The sequence below is a fragment of the Notechis scutatus genome, chromosome 6 (assembly GCF_049901735.1).
Source record: "Notechis scutatus isolate UNSWTSFEM ecotype Mainland chromosome 6, rNotScu1.2, whole genome shotgun sequence".
Taxonomy (NCBI): Eukaryota; Metazoa; Chordata; class Lepidosauria; order Squamata; family Elapidae; genus Notechis; species Notechis scutatus.
Window position 1 is genome coordinate 82,265,068 of NC_142014.1, and position 21,175 is coordinate 82,286,242.

The 21,175-nt window shown below is 39.4% G+C and overlaps 1 protein-coding gene across 1 annotated transcript in view; it reads right to left on the reverse strand.

Moving 5' to 3' along the window:
• Positions 1-21,175, reverse strand: part of NCAPH2 (non-SMC condensin II complex subunit H2) — a 34,207-nt gene that overhangs the window by 5,814 nt on the left and 7,218 nt on the right. The window contains 9 exon segments of the mRNA XM_087968987.1: positions 12,118-12,177; positions 12,333-12,441; positions 13,730-13,800; positions 14,170-14,223; positions 15,960-16,064; positions 16,676-16,742; positions 18,598-18,669; positions 18,767-18,879; positions 20,278-20,373. Coding sequence (XP_087825113.1) covers positions 12,118-12,177; positions 12,333-12,441; positions 13,730-13,800; positions 14,170-14,223; positions 15,960-16,064; positions 16,676-16,742; positions 18,598-18,669; positions 18,767-18,879; positions 20,278-20,373 — 747 coding nt within the window.

Genomic DNA, 21,175 nt, shown 5'->3' on the forward strand with positions numbered 1-21,175 from the left:
GTTTCTCACGAGGAATCTCTGCGCCTCTTTATTTCTTTTCCCGGCCCGGAGGATGGATGGATGGTTGAGTGGGTAGGAGGATGCAGGTACGCATGGATGATTTTGGAAGGAGGGATGGATGATTGAACGGAAAGATGGTTGAATGGAAAGATGGATGACTAGATGATTGAATGGCTAGATGGATGCATGCATGTATGATTGGAAGGTCGAATGGATAGATGGATTGGTGGGTGGATGATTGGAAGGATGGATGGTTGAATGGAAAGATGGATGGGTAGATGGTTGGATGCCGGGATGATTGGAAGGATGGTTGAATGGAAGGATGGATGGGTAGATGGACGCATGGATGATTGAAAGGATGGATGGATGAATGGAAACATGGATGGATGGATAGTTGGATGGAAGGTTGGGTGAGTGGATGGGTAGATGGAAAGGGGGATAGATTGATGGAAGGATGGTTGAATGGATGGTTGGATGGCTAGATGGATGCATGCATGGATGATTGGAAGGTTGAATGGATAGATGGATGGGTGGGTGGATGATTGGAAGGATGGATGGTGTTAGGGATAACATTGTTTTACCCTAACTGTTTTGGGTAAAGATAATAAAATGATGAATCATGGTTTGTCAGATAAAGTGTATGTGACTTTAAGCTAAAGGAATGTAATTAAGGGTGCAGCTGTAAAAGTACTATATAAGCAGCAAGGCACTCTCTGGCTCTTACTGGCTGGCTTATTGGAGACTGCATTCTTGCTGGATCGGGGAGGAGAAGAAGTGTTGGATTAATTTGAAGATATTTCTCAACGGAGAGAAGATAAGTTTTGGACAGATTTATTATATGTGTACTGACACTGGCTATTCGACACGGACTTTGCAAATAGAGTATCCTCGACAAGACTTGACTGAATTTGGTATTTGACTAATGGACTGTTTATAATGACTATGCTATAATTCTTAAATGGAATAAATTATAATTTTGATAGCACAAGCGTATCTGTATTTTTACTGCGTGTTAACTAGAAAACTTATCTCACACATTTACCTATCTTCCTATCTGACTTCGCTGCACATTCTGTTTAGTTTGTTTTCCTTAACACCAGTTGGGGAATCCAGGCTTAACACTGGTTATGGGCCCAGAGAGACTGCAAAGCCAGTTTAACTAGGATAAAAACAGGTTTATGTAAAAAGTGAGATTTTGTGTTGTTACACGTTACAGTAAACAGACAGCTGTGTTTTATCAATTATATTTTTATATCCATATAGTGAAATATGGCACAAGACAGTCTACAGAGTTTGTCCCTTATATCCAAGCTGGATGGAACAAACTATGTTTCATGGTCTATGAAATGTAGTCTACTTCTACGAAGAGAAGGTCTGTGGAACATAATTGAAAACCCACCAAACGTAGAAGAATGGGATCCTGAAGATGAGGAAGATAGTCTAAAGATAAAAGAATTTAAAGAGAAAAATGAACAAGCATTTTGCATCATAGGATTAACATTAACTGATCAGCAGCTTGTTCATATACGAGGAGAGCAAACTGCAGTTGGGTGTTGGCAAAAACTGAGGAGGATTTATGTTCGAGATAACGTTGGTAAATCTAACACGGAAGCTTTTCCGTACGTATCTCCAAAAGAATGGTGATATGCTGAGTCATTTGAATACTATGAAAAGCATTTTCCAAGAACTGCATGAGAAGGAATTAATTTTCTCTGAACTACACCAGGTCTACATAATTCTATCTTCATTAGACGAAAGTTTTGATGACTACGTAACTTCCCTTGAAATATTGCCTAAAGAAAGCCTAACTTTAACTGATATCACTGGCAGATTGATTGAAGAGGCCAGAAGAAGGCTTGAAAGAGATCAGTTAAGGAGGGAGCAACCTCAAAAGGAAAATAATGGAGAAGGCGGAGTCACGTCGCCGCGTTACAGCTGTAATTTCGGGGCTCCGAAGTTACAGCTGATATCTTCGCCCCTGGTCGGTCCCAACGGACCTAAACCGTCCCGTAGAGACGGTGATAGTAAGGGGCGCGTTCTGTTGATCACAGGGACACCGCAAGTCCCTGGTGGATCCAGAAGAAGCCCCTTTACCATCGGCGGAGAGGCAGCCATTAAGCTGCTGAAGCAGGGACAGCTCCGAAAGGAAGAGAAGAAAGAAAGAGAAAGTGTATCGGCTGGTGAGATTTTTTTTTTTTTATTTGGGATAAGGACACCCTAGAAGAAGAAGGAATCTGTAAGATTTTTGACAGAATTTGATAAGATGGACTTAGTGGCGATTTTTTAGGAGATGTCAAAATGAGGCTTGGCTTTTTACTTTTTTTTTCTAGCGAACTTCTATTGTGATTAGTAATTGTAACCAGACTGGTTTTTTTTTTTCTATAATTACCTTTCCTTTTTGACTGTTTATATTTTTAAGAGGCTTCCTTTAGTAATTTTTTTTTTTTAAATATACATATATATATATATACATATTTTCTTTTTCTATTGGGTTTTTTTTGGGGAGGAAGAAGGGGAGTGGAGTTGAGAAACTTTGTAACTCTGCAACACTGCCAACTAGAGGCTTGAAAATACTTTACTTGAAGTTGAGAGAACTGTGAGAAACTCTCTCCCAAGGACACTGAGTTGATAAGATAGAGAGAGGAACTCTGGAGAATGTTTTCACAGGTGTCTCTTTGGGATTTCTACAATCAACTGAATGTTTGAAGCTTGGCTTTGAAACTTGTGGAGAAGCCATAATAAGAGCCTTGGATGTTTAAATAAAATGCAGTGTGCTTTTTGCTTTACTTGTTGTTAGCTTTTATCCCTCCTCCTCAACTCTATAGTATTTTGTAATATTTGTACACTTTTGCTTATTACTATTATTATTATTTTTCATTTTTTTTTTCCTAAAGGGAAAGCCTCAGAATATTGTTTCTTTTTTCCTTTTTCTTTTCTTTTTGGGGGGGGGACTTTTGCTTTTTTTTACCTTTGTATGTATATACTCTTTTTTTGTGGCCATGTTTTTTTTTCTTGAGATTTCGCAATTGGATTAAGGTGTGAAGAACCTGAAGAATTTTTCTTTTTTTTCCTTTTATTATTATTGTTATTTTTTTAATATTATTGGGTTTTATTCTCCTTTTGACTATTGCAACTGAGGATTAAGGTCTAGAAGAACCTGAAGAAAGAAATTTTCTTTTTCCTTGAAACTTTTTTCCTTTTTAAATTTTGGGTTTTTTGTTTTTTTTTTTACTGATTTTTCTTTTTTACGTTTTTCCTTTCCCTAATTGGATTATAATTGTTACACTGCCAACTGGATTAAAAGAGTGGGAAGATTCTGAGCTATTCAAATGAGTAAGAAAGTTCTACCTTCTGGCGCATCAACTTCTGCTCCTGCCTCCCCATCAACTGGAGGACGACTTTCAACAATGGCGAAGCAAGATAAAGGACAAACGGATCTAACGACGGTTATGCAAGGAATTCAAGAACTTAAAATGAGTATTGAACAAAGGATGGGGAGTATTGAACAAAAATTGAAAACATCCAACAGATGATGGCGAAGTATGATGAGAGACTGCAAAAATGGAAGAGAAAGACAATCAAAGAGATGAGAAATTGCAAAAATTGGAAGAGAAAGACAATCAAAGAGATGAGAAAATTGGAAATATTGATGACAGAGTGACAACGCTTGAACAAAACAAGAATGAGATGGTGAAGTGGGAGATGGATAGATCAGAATATTACCTCAGATTTCAAAATATAGAGGAAGAAAAAGGACAAGATCTTGCTGCAGTAATGATAGAAATCTTGGCTGGAGCTTTGGAAATAACAGAGGAAAAATGATGGATGGAATAGATGAGATATACCGAGTTTTTACAAGATATGCATCGAGGAATAAGTTACCAAGAGAAGTTCATGTTAGATTTACTAAAAAATCTATCAGAACACAGATATTACAAGCGGCAAGAGAGAAGACATTGAAATATGGAGATAAAGAGATTGGGGTTTTAAAACAAGTACCCAGAAAAATTAGAGAGATGAGGAGAGAATATCGTTTCCTGACTAAAGTATTATTGGAAAAGGAGGTGAATTACAGATGGTTGATTCCAGAAGGATTAATGGTTACATGGAAAGAACAGAGATACAGAATTGGCTCAATTGATGAAGCAGAATCGTTTTATAAGGAATTTTTAAAAGAAGAGAAACAGAGATAGAAGAAGAGACTACCTTAACTGAATTTCAAGAGGACCAAATAGAGATGGGAAAAGAAGAAGGTGCAGTAGGTGGACAAGTGGAGACTAAAGAACAACGTGAAGTAAGATCAACGAGAGCCGTTAGACCTAAATATAAATCATAACTATGGAGGAAAAAAAATTGATTTCTTTGAATATAAATGGACTGAATTCAGCTACTAAAAGAAGGAAAACTTTTCATAAAATAGAGAAATTAAAATTTGATATAATTTGCTTACAAGAAGTACACATTAAAAAACAACATCAACAATTATTGGTGCGACCAAAAATAGGGAAAATTTTTACTTCTTTGGCCCAGTGTAAGAAAAGAGGAGTGGTATTGTATATTAAAGAAACCATTTCAGCAAAATTGATTTATACTGATGAAGATGGAAGAGTACTAATGGTTGAAATAGTGGATAACAATACAAAGATACTTTTGGTTGCAATCTATGCTCCGAATGATAAACAAAAAGATTTTATAAAAATTACATATGAAAATAATTGAATTGGACTACGCTAATATATTTATAATGGGAGATTTTAATGGAATTGTAGACAATGAATTGGACTACACAGCAAAAATAACACGACAAAATAGGAAGATCCTCCCTAAATCCTTTTTTGAAATGATAGAGGAACTAAAACTAAAAGATATATGGAGAGAAAGAAATACTAAAACTCAACAATATACTTTCTACTCGAATAGACATTCATCATGGTCCAGAATAGATATGATGTGGACGTCAACAGAATTATTATCTAATATTCAAGAAATATATATTGAAACAAGTACATGGGCAGATCATAACCCAATGACAATTAAATGGAAAGGACAAAAAGAAGATCTAGATGGACATTAAATAATACTATTTTAAAGGAAAAAGATTTTACACAGTGGATGGAAAAAGAACTGGCCTTCTTTTTTAATGAAAACAGAAAAGAAGATACTTCAATACAGAATGTTTGGGACACAATGAAGGCATATGCAAGAGGATTGATAATGGAATACACAAAGAAAAAAATATTAGAAAGAGGCAAATGATTAAAACTTTAGAAGATGATTATAAAAATTGGAAAAAGAATTACAGAGAATGCCACAGAAAAAGATATTAAATTTAAAATGGACATAATTAAACATAAAATGGATCAAACAGAGAAAGAAGAATTGGCGCAAAAAATTAGAAGTGCTAAACAGAACTATTTTGAGGATGCAAACAGGCCAGGTAGATGGTTAGCATACAAACTGAGAAAAGAGAAAGAATCAAGGAGAATACTACAGTTAATGGATGAACAGGGTCTAGTCTGTCATGGTAATAAGGAGAAAAAGAGAATTATTCGAGATTTTTATGCACAATTATATAAGCAGGAGGATTTTGATGAGGGAAAATTAAACAGTATTTACAAAATGCCAACCTACCCAAGATATCTGATGAAACTGGGAAAATGTTGGAAAATCCTATAACAATGATGGAATTAACTGAAGCACTTAATAGACAGAACAACGGGAAAGCACCAGGACCAGATGGTTTCCCGGCAGAATTTTATAAAACATTACAAGAATCATTGAGTATTTCATTGTTAGAAATTATGAATGAAGTTATGATAAATAAGAAGATACCTAAAACATGGTCAGAAGCTTATATTACGCTTATTCCAAAAGAAGGGACTGACCCATTACAAATTAAGAATTATAGACCTATTTCTTTATTGAATGCAGATTATAAAATATTTGCTTCAATTTTGGCAGAAAGGCTTAAAAAATACTTAAATAATTTTATTCATTCTGATCAGAATGGATTTCTACCAAAGAGACAAATTAAAGACAACATGAGAGTAATTTTGGACACTTTGGAATATTATGAGGCACACCCTGAAAAGCAAATGGCTTTGATATTTTTAGATGCTCAAAAGGCATTTGATAACGTGAATTGGAGATTTATGTTATTATTTGGAACAGATGGGTTTTGCTAGAAAATTTATTCAAGCAATAGAAGCTATATATCATAAGCAAACAGCAAAAGTGATGATGGAGAATTTACAGACACTATCAATATTAAAAAAGGCACAAGACAAGGATGTCCACTATCCCCTTTGTTATTTGTATTGACTTTGGAAGTATTAAATAGAAATATTAGAGAGGATACAAATATAAAAGGAATGAAAGTTAAAAAGGAGGAATTTAAATTGCAAGCCTTTGCGGACGATTTGGTCTTTATTCTGGAAGACCCTCTAGAGACAGCTTTAAAACTACTGGAAAAGATAGAGACGTATGGTGAGATGGCTGGCTTGAAAATAAATAAAGACAAAACAAAGATTCTGACAAAAAATATGTTATTAAGGCAAAGAGAAGAGTTGGCAGACTTATTGAAAATTCAAGTTACGAATAAAGTTAAATACTTGGGGATAATTTTGACGTCAAGATGTACTACACTGAAAGAGAATAATTATATTAAACTTAAACAGCAGATAGCATCTGACTTGAAAAAATGGGAAAATCTACAATTATCTTTGATAGGTAGAATCTCAACAATTAAAATGAATATTTTACCCAGAATTTTATATTTGTTTCAAACAATACCAATTAGGCTTGGTAAAGACTATTTTGATGAATTAAATAAAATGGTGTTGAAGTATATATGGCAAGGTAAGAAAGCGAGAATAAAACTAAAACTTTTACAGGATGCTAGAATTAGAGGAGGATTTGGCCTTCCTAATTGGGAGTTGTATTATCAAGCTGCAAATTTAATGTGGGTTAAAGAATGAATAACGTTAAGAAAGTCTAGATTACTGGCATTGGAAGGACATGATTTATTATTGGGTTGGCATGCTTTTTTATGGTATAAGGAACTAAATCGCAGGGTTATTTCAGAAGGCACTATATACGGGAATCGTTATGGTTGAATTGGGAGAAAATTAAGAAACAATGTTATTTGAAAATTCCGGTTTGGTTATCAACTATTGAAGCTTTTTCCTATCCCATAATTTATAAGAAGGAACAAACAGTTAGATATGGGGAAATACTGGATGAAAAGGGTGAACTTAAAACGATGCAAAAGCTAGAAGAACAAGATATAAAGATGAATTGGTTTTCATATGCGCAAATACACTCAAGTTATCTTAAAGATTCTAAAACAGAAGGATTTTATGATAAATTGACTGATTTAGATGGGATTTTGACAGGTGCTGATGAAAAAGTGATTAAAAAACTATATAGTTATTTGTTGGAAATTAAATTAGAGGAAGAACAAGTCAAAGAAACAATGATTGTTTGGGGGAAGAACTTTGGATATGGGATTGATTTAGAAAAATGGCAAAAATTGTGGTCTCAAAATTATAAAATGACAATGTCAGTAGCATATAAAGAAAATTTGTATAAGATGTTTTACAGGTGGCACTTTCCCCCGACAAGAATAGCAAGAATGTTCAAGAATAAATCCGAAAAGTGTTGGAAATGTCATCAGATCCCTGGCTCATATTACCATATGTGGTGGACTTGTGAGGAGGCCAGGAAATACTGGACTAGAATTCGCATATGGTTGGAAGAAATGACAAAAAACATATAGATTTGAAACCAGAGATTTTTCTATTGGGAATCTTACCTGATACATTTAATAAAAACTTAAAGTATTTGATTGTAAATGTGTTAACAGCGGCTAGGATTGTATTTGCTAGAAATTGGAAGAGTGAGAAAATACCATTAGAGGAAGAAATTATTAAGAAAATACTGGAATGTGCTGAAATGAGTAGATTGACATTTGAAATTAGAGAACAAGAAGATAAACAATTCTATGAAGTTTGGGATCTTTTTTATCAATGGTTAGATAAAACAATATAATAATAGAATATATATATATTTTGGTTTTGATAATATTTTTAGAATATTATATTAAGATAGATTTGGTATGATTTTACGATTTGTTATAAATTAACTAAATTATAGTTATCTCGCTTAAGCATGAATTAGTTAAATTATAGTCAAATGATTGTTTAATAAGGATATTAGGATATATAATTGTTGATTGATAATATGAGTTATTATGTAACATAATTATTATGATGACTATGAAATAGATGCACAAAAAGGAGTGATAAACCAACCGATACACTGTCTGTAAATTTATGAAGAATGACGATGTTCTTATGTTATGTTTTATGTTTTATGTGTTTTTATTTGTTGTTAAAATCAATAAAACTTTTATAAAAAAAAAAAAAAAAGGAAAATAATGAATCTCCTACTGCATACGCAATTAAAAAGTGTTTTAATTGTGGGAGGAGAGGACATTTTGCAAGATTTTGTAAGAAACCAAAGCGCAAGAATGCAAGCCAGAATACTGGAAGACATCAAAGAAGAAATAAGAATTATGAGTTAGCAATGTATAGTAATGGAGTTGTAAAAAATAATTTATGGGTGGTTGACAGTGGTGCGTCCCACTGTATTACAAATGATAACAAAAAATTTGTAAAAATGTCTATGAGTTCACAACATATGTCATTGGCAAACGGATGGAAAATGAAGGCAAAAGGACAAGGTATAGCCCATTGTTCTAGTATAAATGAGAACATAAAAATGTTATATGTACCTCAACTTAAATTTAATTTGCTTTCAGTTAGAATGTTGGTTAGATTAGGATACATAGTTACCTTTAGGGGAGATACTTGTTTAATTGAAAAAGAAGGTAAGAAAATTACTGCAACGTTAAGAGGTGACTTATATGTGTTAAATGATAATGGTTTAGAGTTGGCTAACAGAGTTTATGAAAATAAGAAACCTCATAATAAATTCCAGAATAGACTTAGAATGGCAGGTATTCAACATAAAAGGTCTGAACCATATAGGCCTCAGCATAATGCATTTATAGAGAGACGAGGCCAAACACTGCAATCAATGGGAAGAACTATGTTATCTGATTCTGGATTACCTGACAATTTGTAGGGAGAAGCTATAATGTGTGGGAATCACATATTAAACAATGTTGTTAATTCAACAACAGGTGAATTACCATTCACACTGTGGCATGGTAGGAAACCTGATTTAAGTTACATTCACACATTTGGTGCACCAGCATGGGTGCATATCCCTACACAACTCAGGCACAAAGGACAACGTAGAGCTAAAAGATTAGTTTTTGTTGGATATCAAGCAAACCATAGATCTTATAGATTCTGGGAACCAGGTACATCTAGAGTATACTGCAGTGCTAGTGCACAATTCCTAGAACATATAGGATGGAATAGATTAGAGCAGGATTCAGATAATGATGTTATTATAGAACCCTATAAGAGGCAGAAAGAAAAGACTAGTTATAAGAAAAGTTCAATTAAAGAAGAAATCCATGAAGAGCAAATAGAATCAGATCAAGAGGAGATAATTGATCAAGAAGAAATAAATAGTCAAGAACAGGAAATAAAGGAAAGTCCATCTGTAAGTCCAGTTATACCTAGACGCACAACACGTATAACTAAACCACCTGATAGGTATCAGGCCAGTATTGTTTGCCAAGTAAATAAAGTTCCTACTAGCATAGATGAACTTAAGATGTATCCTGCTAAGGACCAGGAGAATTGGCAAAAGGCAATGGAAAAAGAGTTAAATTCATTAAAGGAAATGAAGGTTTATGAAGAAACCAAATTACCTCCAGGAGAAAAATCCATTGGGTGCAAATGGATATTTAAAGTAAAGACTGGAAATAATGGGAAAGTAACTTATAAGGCTAGATTAGTAGCACAAGGATTTAACCAAAATGTATTTGATTATGATGAGGTATTTGCACCAAATCTTAAGGCTACAACTTTAAGAGCAGCTTTAGTGTGGGCAGCTAAGAATAATTATATAGTTAACCATTTAGACGTAGAAACTGCATATCTACATGCACCATTGCAGCATACAATATATTTGAATAAACCAATTGGTATAAATGATAATAAAGTAAATAGCAATGATTGTTGGAAACTCAAGAAGAGTTTATATGGATTGAAACAATCTGGCTATGAATGGAACCAATATATTGTGAAAGAATTAAACAATATAGGGTTTAAATCTGGTTTAGCAGATCCATGTATGTTTAAAAGAGAAAATAATGGAATGGTGTCATTATTGTTATTATTTACAGATGATATTGCTTTGATTACTAAGACCAATAATGAAGCTACTGAGATTATTTCATTATTAGCCAAAATGATAAAATTAAAGCATTTGGGTGAAATTAAAAAGTATCTAGGATTGACAATTAACAAAACCACAAAAGGATTTAAGATATCTCAAGAGGATAAAATTTGCCAATTAATTAAATTATATAAAATGGAACTTTGTAAGCCTGCAAAGACTCCAATGAGTCAGGAAATTTGCAAAATTGATGCTCAAAGTCCCAAATTTGATAAGACCATATATCAATCTTTGACTGGTAGCTTATCATATATAAGCAATTGGTCTAGGCCAGATATAGCTTATAGTGTTAATCAGCTGGCACGATATAATAATGATCCACATCAATGTCATTGGCAAGCACTAAAGAGAATTTTAAGATATCTTAAAGGAACAATGCTCCATGCATTGTATCTAGAGCCAAAAGGTGATTTGAATCTTAGTGCCTATGCAGATGCCAGTTTTGCAACTGACATAAACACTAGAAAATCAACATCTGGGATGGCTATATTATTTGGTAAGACACTAATAGGGTGGAGGTCAATCAGGCAACAGCATATTAGCTTGTCAACGATGGAAGCAGAATTTTCATGTCTGTCATTACTATGCACTGACTTAATTCTGTACAAACAGTTATTATTAGACATGGGTATAACTGTTAAAGATTCTATTATTGTATACGAGGACAACCAGGCAGCTATACAATTAGCTACTAATATTGCTGTAAAGACTAGATCAAAGCATACTGATTTAAGATACTTAAATGTTAGAGAATCTGTTAAAAATGGTCTAATTAAACTTGAGTACTGCATGACAGAAGAAAATATTGCAGACCAGTTTACAAAGGCACAAGGTGAGAGTTGTGACAATTATGATTTGAAAGTGTAAATGGATATATTATTGTAATATTTATTATTATTACCCAAAAGGGGAGAATGTTAGGGATAACATTGTTTTATCCTAACTGTTTTGGGTAAAGATAATAAAATGATGAATCATGGTTTGTCAGATAAAGTGTATGTGACTTTAAGCTAAAGGAATGTAATTAAGGGTACAGCTGTAAAAGTACTATATAAGCAGCAAGGCACTCTCTGGCTCTTACTGGCTGGCTTATTGAAGACTGCATTCTTGCTGGATCGGGGAGGAGAAGAAGTGTTGGATTAATTTGAAGATATTTCTCAACGGAGAGAAGATAAGTTTTGGACAAATTTATTATATGTGTACTGACACTGGCTATTCGACACGGACTTTGCAAATAGAGTATCCTCGACAAGACTTGACTGAATTTGGTATATGACTAATGGACTGTTAATAATGACTATGCTATAATTCTTAAATGGAATAAATTATAATTTTGATAGCACAAGCGTATCTGTATTTTTACTGCGTGTTAACTAGAAAACTTATCTCACACATTTACCTATCTTCCTATCTGACTTCGCTGCACATTCTGTTTAGTTTGTTTTCCTTAACACCTGTTGGGGAATCCAGGCTTAACAGATGGTTGAATGGAAAGATGGATGGTTGAATGGAAGGATGGATGGGTAGATGGATGCATGGAAGGATGGATGGTTGAATGGAAACATGGATGGATGGATGGTTGGATGGAAGGGTGGGTGAGTGGATGGGTAGATGGAAAGGGGGATAGATTGACGGAAGGATGGTTGAATGGATGGGTAGATGGAAAGATGGGTGAATGGATGGTTGGATGGGTAGATGGATGCCTGGGTACAGGAAGGGGCCAGTTCGTCCGACCATTACCTGCCACGCCACCTGGCACCTCTTCCAACGGGGGGATCTCCTCATCTGCCACAAAGTCCTCTGTGGAAGGAAAAGACGTTCCAGCCAAACCAGACCCAGTATCGTCTTCAACTTACAACCGTTCATTTAGTGACCGGTCAGCGTTACAACAGCACTGGAAAAAGTGACGTTTCCATCCCCAGTCATGTGATCAAAATTCAGTCTGGAAGACCTACCTGCTCCATCGTCGGCAGCTGCAGCATCCAAGTCCTCCTCCTCCTCCTCCTCCTCCCGGTCCATCTCCAGGGCGCCAAGCTCTGGGAACTGCATCCCCACATGCGGAGCCTGGTTTAAGGGGGGAAAAGGAGGCTTAACCCGATCTTGCTTTGGCCTTAGATCAGGAATGGGATTTTTTCTTCGATCTATCTCAAGGGTCTGCAAATTGTGGACCTGACAGGAGGAGGAGGAATTCTGGGAGTTGAAGTCCACAAGTCTTAAAGTCGCCAAGTTTGAAGACCCCATAGATAGATAGATAGATAGATAGATAGATAGATAGATAGATAGATAGATAGATAGATAGATAGATAGATTAGAGAGAGATGATGGAATTAAAGAGAGAATGATAAATGAGAGGAGAGATGATAGATTAGATAGCTAGATAGGACAAAGACAAATAGATCAATATGACAGATAGATAATAGATGGGAGAAAAATCAATATGTACACAACATAATAGAGGGAGAGAGAGAGAGATAGGAAGGATGGATGGATGTGTGAGAGAGGATAGGATGGATGGATGGTCCAAGGTCCTTTCCAACTCTGTTATTCTGCTATTCTTTTTCCTTCCTTCCTTCCTTCCTTCCTTCCTTCCTTCCTTCCTTCCTTCCTCCATCCCTCCCTTCATCTTCCTTCCTTCCTGCTCCCCCTCTCCTTCCTTCTCACTTAGCACTAGGCCTTAGTCTTCAAACTTGGCAGGTTTAAGACTTGTGGACTTCCAACTCCCAGAATTCCTGAGCTAACATGACTGGAGGAAGAATTCTGGGAGTTGAAGTCCACAAGTCTTAAACCTGCCAAGTTTGAAGACCCCCCTGACTTATCAGGTCTCCAGGCCACAGCCAGGTGGAAACGAAACCCCCCGCGAGAAGGGGGCTGCTGTATTTAAAAAGAGGCCCACTTTAGCATCACATCATATAAAGAATCAATAGATTTGTAGCTCAGGGCTTAATTGGTCCCTGGTGCTCTCTGAGCTTGGTGGTTTCCTTGCAGACGTTTCATGACCCAACTAGGGAACATCATCCAACTGGGAAGGCCCTTACTGTTGGAAGAAAACCCGAGAACCTAAGCCAGAGAGAAGGAAGGAAGGAAGGAAGGAAGGAAGGAAGGAAGGAAGGAAGGAAGGAAGGAAGGAAGGAAGGAAGGAAGGAAGGAAGGAAGGAAGGAAGGAAGGAAGGAAGGAAAGAGATGAGATTGAGGAAGGAAGGAATGAGATTGAGGAAGGAAGGAAGGAAGGAAGGAAGGAAGGAAGGAAGGAAGGAAGGTTCCTCTCAGTTGCGTTGCCCCCCCCCCCACTTTCTCTGGGCCAGTCAAGAATGCCAGCCGTTGTTTCCGCGAGCCGCTCTGCCTCCAGACTCACCATCCTCTTCTGCAATTTCCTCTGGGCCACCAGACGTTCCTTGGCGTTCTTCCAATACAGAATCTCCAGGTCTGCTCACAAATGAAAGACTTAATTCAATCTTCTACACCGCCCGCCATACCTAAGTGACTCTGCGTGGTTTATAACATTCTAATAAAACCCTGTAAAGGTACCATATTGTTGGGGCCCACCAGCTGGCACCAGGAATGCCCTCAAGGCACCAGTGATGCCAGCATCGGGGGGGGCGGGGGGCTAAGAACCAGGCCTCTCCCAGCCCCCAGCTCACTCTGCCCCCCCCCCAATCAGCCAGTGCCTCTGCTTCTGGGCAAACCCTGCAGGAACCAGTGGCCTCCTCCCTGCTGCTTCCCCAACCCCACACAAAGCCAATGCAGGGTGTGTATGTGTGTGTTTTCCTTTCCCCACAAGTCACACCTACTCACCAGGGAACATGGGGTCTTTCCTGCGGCTTCTCTGGCTGCCGGGTTGGGTGGGCTCTGGAAAGCAAGCAAGGAGCCTCTGAAAGGTGGGAGGGGGTGTGTGCACAAGGTTTTTGGGTTTTGGGGGGGGGGGGGACACACACAGCAACTGAGAGGCTGCTGCTTGTATTTTGGCTTATGCCACATTGGAAGAAACTACCAATGGTATTATTGTAAACCTGACTTCAAATTGTTATTATGCGTATAAAGAAATTATCGATGACTGCTGAATCAAGTCATCTGTGTGAGCTTCCCTGGACTTGAATTTCTGCTGCAAACTCTCACAAACACCCAATCAATTTAACATTTCATGCAAGGGCTCTTCAAGCTTGGCCGCTTTAAGGCTTGTGGACTTCCAACTCCCAGAATTCCTGAGCTAACGTGACTGGAGGAGGAGGAGGAATTCTGGGAGTTGAAGTCCACAAGTCTTAAAGCTGTCAAGTTTGAAGTGCCCCTGATTTAACGTATAGCATCCAGCCTGGCTGGGAGCTGAACCAAGGAAAAAAGAATGAATTCTCCTCCTCTTTTATATACATACAATATGTACATACATACGTATACACACACACACACACACACAATTTAACATATAGAATCCAGCCTGGCTGGAAGCTGAAAAAAGGGGAAAAAAATCTCCTTTTACATACTTACATATATGCATACACACAGACACACAGACACACAAATACACACACACACACATATTTAAAAAAGGAGGAAAAAGCAGTCAACAGATTAAACTAAACATTACACTCATCTTCAAATCCCTGTTAACCATTTTGTGTACAGCTAGTTCTTAACTTATGACTGATTGCTTAATGATCATTGTTATATGTGGCAATTATATATATTGTGAGTTACACCCGAGAAAATGAAGGACAGAAGAGATGCCATGTTTATCCAATATTTGAAACTATGAAATGATTATTGGACAGTCATATAACTATATCTAATAAACATGTACTGTTTTGTAACTTGTTATGTTCTAAACTAATGGCAAGTCTGTATTTTTTGGCATAAGGATATGAGAAGGAGATGCTAGGTTATTACGACCCGAAAGGAACTGGTTAATGACCTATTGTATTACAGATGGTCATAACAGGACCATAACAGGAAGAAGAAGCCATGAGAACAAGGGTGGTTTCCAAGAACAAGGAAACAGGTGTTACGCAACAATAATATGAGCGTTACGCGAGTAACAATAATATGGGTGTTGTAACAATAATATGGGTGTTGCGTAGGGAGATACGTAGCTTGGATAAATTGTGAACCCAGGAAAGGGGCAGAGAATGTATATTGAACCTTGTATATAAACCCCAGCCTTCCTGGGAACCATGTCCTCTGCCCATGAGCAGAATTCCCTTTTGCAAAAGCTTAATAATAAAATTCTTCTTCACTGTCTTTGGTTGTTTTTGTGATTATCACAATGACCAAAGGGGTGACATAACTGCAAAAAAAAAAAGGGGGGGAGAGGGATACACCCCTGTTCTGATGGTCACCCTCTACCCTGGCCTCAGGTGACCCCACTTCAAATGCTCAACAACACAGCATTTGCAGCCGTTTGTAGTGCCCCGCAACCCCGTGGCTTATTATGGTTTGGCCCCAAAACTGGACGCTCTTTCCAAAAACCTCCACTGGTTGTTTTTTTTGGTTTTTTTTAGAAAGGATGGACAGGGGAAAAGAAAGATCTGCCCCTGAGCCCCCCACCCACCTTGAGCTAGTGGGCAGCCTGGGCCCAAGCTGAGGGCACTCACCGGAGGACGAAAACCACGACACAAAATCCTGCAGCGCGGAGGGCCGTCTCTTGCGTTTGCCGCCGGACGAATCTTCCAGGCCGCGGGGCAGGGTGAAGGGTCTTCCTGAAGGGGGGTGGGGGAGAAGAGCGGGTGGGAGCCCCCGATGCTCCTGCTATCAACTCATGAAACGTTTTTTAATGGCCGTTTTAGAGTGGCCAACAGAAAGGGAGGGGGGGGGGAAAGGGGTTTGAAAGAGCAGCGCGGCAGCTTGGAAACCAAAAGCGCAATTCCATGCATAGTTTTTCCAAGATTGTCACCAGGTGACTGAAGTTTCTGCCGTGCAAAAACCTAACCGGAGAACTGGAGACCCTCCTCTCTTCGGGGCAGAGGCTGCAGGAAGGTTTCCTTTCGAGGCCAAGGAAGCTGGCCGCCCACCTGGCCCTATCGGCTCACGAAGTTCTCAAGAAGATCGGGATAAAGACTCATAACCTAACCTGCCTTAGACTTCTTGGGACTACAACCCCCATAACTTTCACCAGGCATGGGAGGTGTGGCCCACACGCCAGGTGTTGTCCACAGAATGTGGTCCAACGGTCAAGATGGAGCCAGCATGACATGACTTTCTGACTGCTCCCCGAAGACAACCCCGGTCTGCTCCTAGAGAGGCTTCTAGGGCTGAAGGTGCCGGGTTCAAGACCCCCCCTCCTCCCCCTATAGGCCTGGAGGATCCGTACCTTTCTTAAAGGGTTTGTTTTCCGAGGAGCTGAAGGGGTCGAGGCCTTGCCAGGGGTCCCACGTGTCCTGGAAGAGAAGGAGAAGCAGCGGGTGGGTCTCAGGTGGTCACCTGGGGGCTTCAGAACTGGGCCTCAGCACCACAAAAGCCAGCCAGCCTAGTGAAGAGGTGGACCAGGGGGTGGGCATGATAGCAATCTTCCAATATTTGAGGGGCTGCCCCAAAGAAGAGGGGGCCAAATTGTTCTCCAAAGCAGAGGTCTTCAACCTTGGCAACTTTATGACTTGTGGCCTTCAACTCCCAGAATTCTTCAGCCAGCAAAACAAAGCTGTTTGAGGAATTCTGGGAGTTGAAGTCCACAAGTCGTTCAGTCGCCAAGGTTGGAGACCCCCTGCTCCAAAGCACCTGAAGGCAGGCCAAGAAATAACAGATGGAAACTCATCAAGGAGAGAAGCAACTTGACAACGGTGGGAAAAGGAAGAGATCCCCACAGTAATAAATAAATATAAATATATATGAATACACAGAGGTGGACAGATTAACACTCAAAATAAAGGAGAAGGAAGAAGCAGAATATTTTTAACATGGTATTTGTTTGGTTAGTTAATAGAAACAGAAGTTAGAGACTCAAAAGTTTAAGAGAATGATTAACTATACAATGAAGGTTTATTGGTATGGATAAGCAAGTATTATCATCACTAGGTGATTATTATCAATGCTTTGAATATTATTATTGCTATTATGTTTCAAAATTAATTGTACCCAGACAACACACCATTCGTGCAGATAGTGTTTTTATGTATTCTAAAGAAAAATGTATGTACACACACACACAACCTGGAACTCAGGAGAAACTTCCTAACAGTGAGGACAATTAACCAGTGGGTAGCTTGCCACCAGAAGTGGTGGGTTCTCTGTTAAGGTATTGAGATTTAAGAGCTGACCAGTTGTAAAGCTGATGCAACGTAAGAGGAATCAGCATTGGTATTGCCTCTTTAAGTCTAAGAGTGAGCCCACAGAAGTTTTACCCCTTTAAGAGGTGTTTATATAAGGCAGCCATTAGAGGGTTCGTTTTCTCTCTCCTTGGGTCCAGTATCCATTGCAGAGTTCTCTGTGTAGAGTTAAGAAGATTGATTGCTTGTCAGGTATTTGCCTACCACGTATATTACTGTATCTAACTGTTGCATATAAGCCATTGTTAAATGTCTAAGTCTCTGTGTGTTGTGTTTTGCTCCTGGGTTGTCTTATAATAGTAGTCATACTGCAAACGCTCTGACATCCTCCATCATGGTATATAGGGTCTCCTGCTTGAGCAGGGGGCTGGACTAGAAGACCTCAAAGGTCCCTTCCAGCTCTATTCTGATTCAGATCAGGCAGAGACGTGGCTCGGCCTGGCACATCCTCACACCTGGAAGCTTCTCCACGACAGAGGGGAGCAGCTAAACTTCAGGGCTCACAGCCGCTGAGGGACCTTTCGCTACAAACTACCAGGCGAAGATAAGGTTTGTTTTAATGACCATTCAGAGTTACAACAGCCCTGAAAAAGGGACTTATGGCCCATTTTTCACACTTACGACCGTTGCGTGGTTCCCCGTGGTCACGTGAGCCAAATTCAACGTTCACATACTAGGCAACTGACTTCGCACTGACGACGGCTGGCAGCATCCTGGGAGAGTCACGCAATCCTCCCCTCTTGGGCGAGCTTTTCTGACAGCCCGATTCCCTCAACAACCGTGTGACTCACTTAACGACTGCAGGACAGCTCTTCACCACCATGGCACGAAAGGACGCAAAACGGGGCAGGACTCGCTTCACAAACGTCTCCACTTAGCAACGAAGAGGCGGGGCTCCCTTGCGGCCATTAACGGTCGAGGGCTGCCTCTGCCAAAAAGGGCCCCTGGCAAAACATGGGGTGCTCCTTACCTGGTGTTGGGGATTAGCCTCCAGGGCAGGGAATCTCTCCCGCAAGGCGTAGCCTTTGCTCCGGGGGGCGCTCTAGGAACAGAGAAAGTGGGGGTGGGTCTCATCTCCGGATCGTACCCAGAGCCCCCTCTGTCCTTCCCTTGTGGGCCGCCCTCCTGCCTCCGAGTACCGTCTGGTGTGCCGTGTGCTCCTCTGCTCCGTTGGAGGGGCCCTCCTCCAGGATGTCTGCCAGGAGGTCCTCACCGCCCTCTTCATGGTCATCCGCGGGGTTCGCTGCTCCTGCTATTAGAGGGACTAATTAGAGGGACTGTTACCACTCTATAGAGCCTTAGTAAGGCCACACTTAGAAATACCACATCCAGTTTTGGTCCCCACACGATAAAAAAGGTGTTGAGGCTCTAGAAAAAGTACAGAGAAGAGCAACCAGGATGATGAGGAGACTGGAGGCTAAAACATTATGAAGAACGGTCGCAGGAACTGGGCCTGGCTAGTCTAGGGAAGAGAAGGACCAGGGGAGACAGGAGAGCAGCCTTCCAGTAGTTGAGGGAGGGGGGTTTGTCTGTGTCCTCAGGATCACACCTGAGTGGTACAAATGGGTGTGGAGCCTTCTTGGAGCTGCTGAAAGGACTGCGTTGTAGATTGGAGGTAGAGGGAGGGTTGTTCAACCTCCAAGTGGCCTCAACGGCCCTCTAAAAGGAAAAAAAAAATGACCCGCTGTCTGCCAGGAATATCAATCCTTCCTTTCCCCCACCATCCAGTCAGAGCTGAAGAAGCTTTTGGGGGGAGAAGTGAAATGTCTTCAAAGAAAAATCGGAAAGTCCAATTGCCTCCTTAAAAAAATCACCTTTCGGGCAATCATGACCTGGATGTCATCTAAGCCCCTTGTAGCACTGATGATGTTCCCTAGTTGGGTCATGAAATGTCTGCAAGAAAGCCAAGCTCAGAGAGCACCAAGGACTTTGCAGTCCTCCTCCTCCTCCTCCCCCCCTCTGCAAACCTCACCCCCTTCCAGAACTGATGATGTTCCCTAGTTCGGTCATGAAATGTCCAAGCTCAGAAAGCACCAAGGACCCCACAGTCAGTCAGTCCTTCCTTCCTTCCTGTCTCTTCCTTCCTTCTTCCTCTCCACAAACCCCACTCCCCATTCCCTTCTAGCACTGATGATGTTCCCTAGTTGGGTCATGAGACGTCTGCAAGAAAACCACCCAGCGCAGAGAGCACCAAGGATCCTATAGTTCAATCCTGACCTTCAAAGATTCTCTCTTCTATCTAACTCAGAGGTCTCCAAACTTGACAACTTTTAAGACTTGCGGACTTCAACTCCCAGAATTCTCCAGCCAATTCTCCAATTCTGGAAGTTGAAGTCCACGAGTCTTAAAAGCGGCCTAGTTTGGGGACCCCTGATTTAACTGATAAGAAATCCCTCCTCTATCCAGTGCACCAACCTGTAGAGGCCCCCAGCTGGCTCTAAATTCTCATAAACCACCTATACAGGGTCTGCTAAACCAAAAGACCACCTATTAAAGGCTCCCAAGACGGTGAGCTTAAGCTACGCGATTTGAGCCGGCATCCCATTTCCCAGCTGGGATTTGGTCATCGGGGCCTCTCCTTAGCTCGCCTCCACTTTCTTGGACATTCATTTTTCCTACCCCTCAATTCATTGGGTCTTTTGTGACTCACTTCCTTCTCCAGAGAAGTCCAGAGCAAGAACTGGGGTCTCGCACGCGCTGACCTCCATGGGTACGGAGCCAGCTGTTGGAACCAGGCTCTGGGTCCCTGCGCAGAAGCAAAGAGAGGGCGTGAGCACACCTAACACAACTCTACCGCTAATCAGCCGGTTCTACAGGGCACCCCGATCCAATTTTCTTTACGGGTGGGCAAATCTTTTGCAGGCAGGGAGATGCATTATAGGAGAGCAGGAAGCTAGGAGCTACGTTTGCTGCTTTTCTTAGATGTCTACCCGGTTCTTGACAAACCACATGCTTAAAATAATAGTAAAATAAAAAAATAAAAAATAAAACTAAAAATAATCACAAAAATAAAAAAAATAAAATCAAGTAGTTAGAATTAATGCTAAAATGCTAAAGTTGAATGAAATTAAAAGGTTACATAAATTTAAAAAAATAAATTAAAATTAAACATAAAACTATGCAATAAAAATGATTTAAGTCAAGGCTCACCAAAATCAAAAGCTGAATTAAACTCAACCAAATGAAATAACTAAAATAAAATTCAAAACGAAACCAAAGTAAAATTTAAAACAAAGTAAAACAAAATTAAATTTAAAAACAAATACAACTTAACGGTGAATAATGAAAAGGTAAAATCCAAGTAAAACGAAATGAATAATTAAAAAGATAAAATCCAAGTAAAACGAAATGAATAATTAAAAAGATCAAATCCAAGTAAAATGAAATGAATAATTAAAAAGATCAAATCCAAGTAAAATCAGACAAAACTCACACTAGAATGAAATCAAAGCTAAACTAAGCCGAAACAACAACAAACATTGAAACTAAAAATAAAATAGAATAAATTGAAAGAAGAAGTTAAGAGGCATCCAAGTGGGATGCACAGG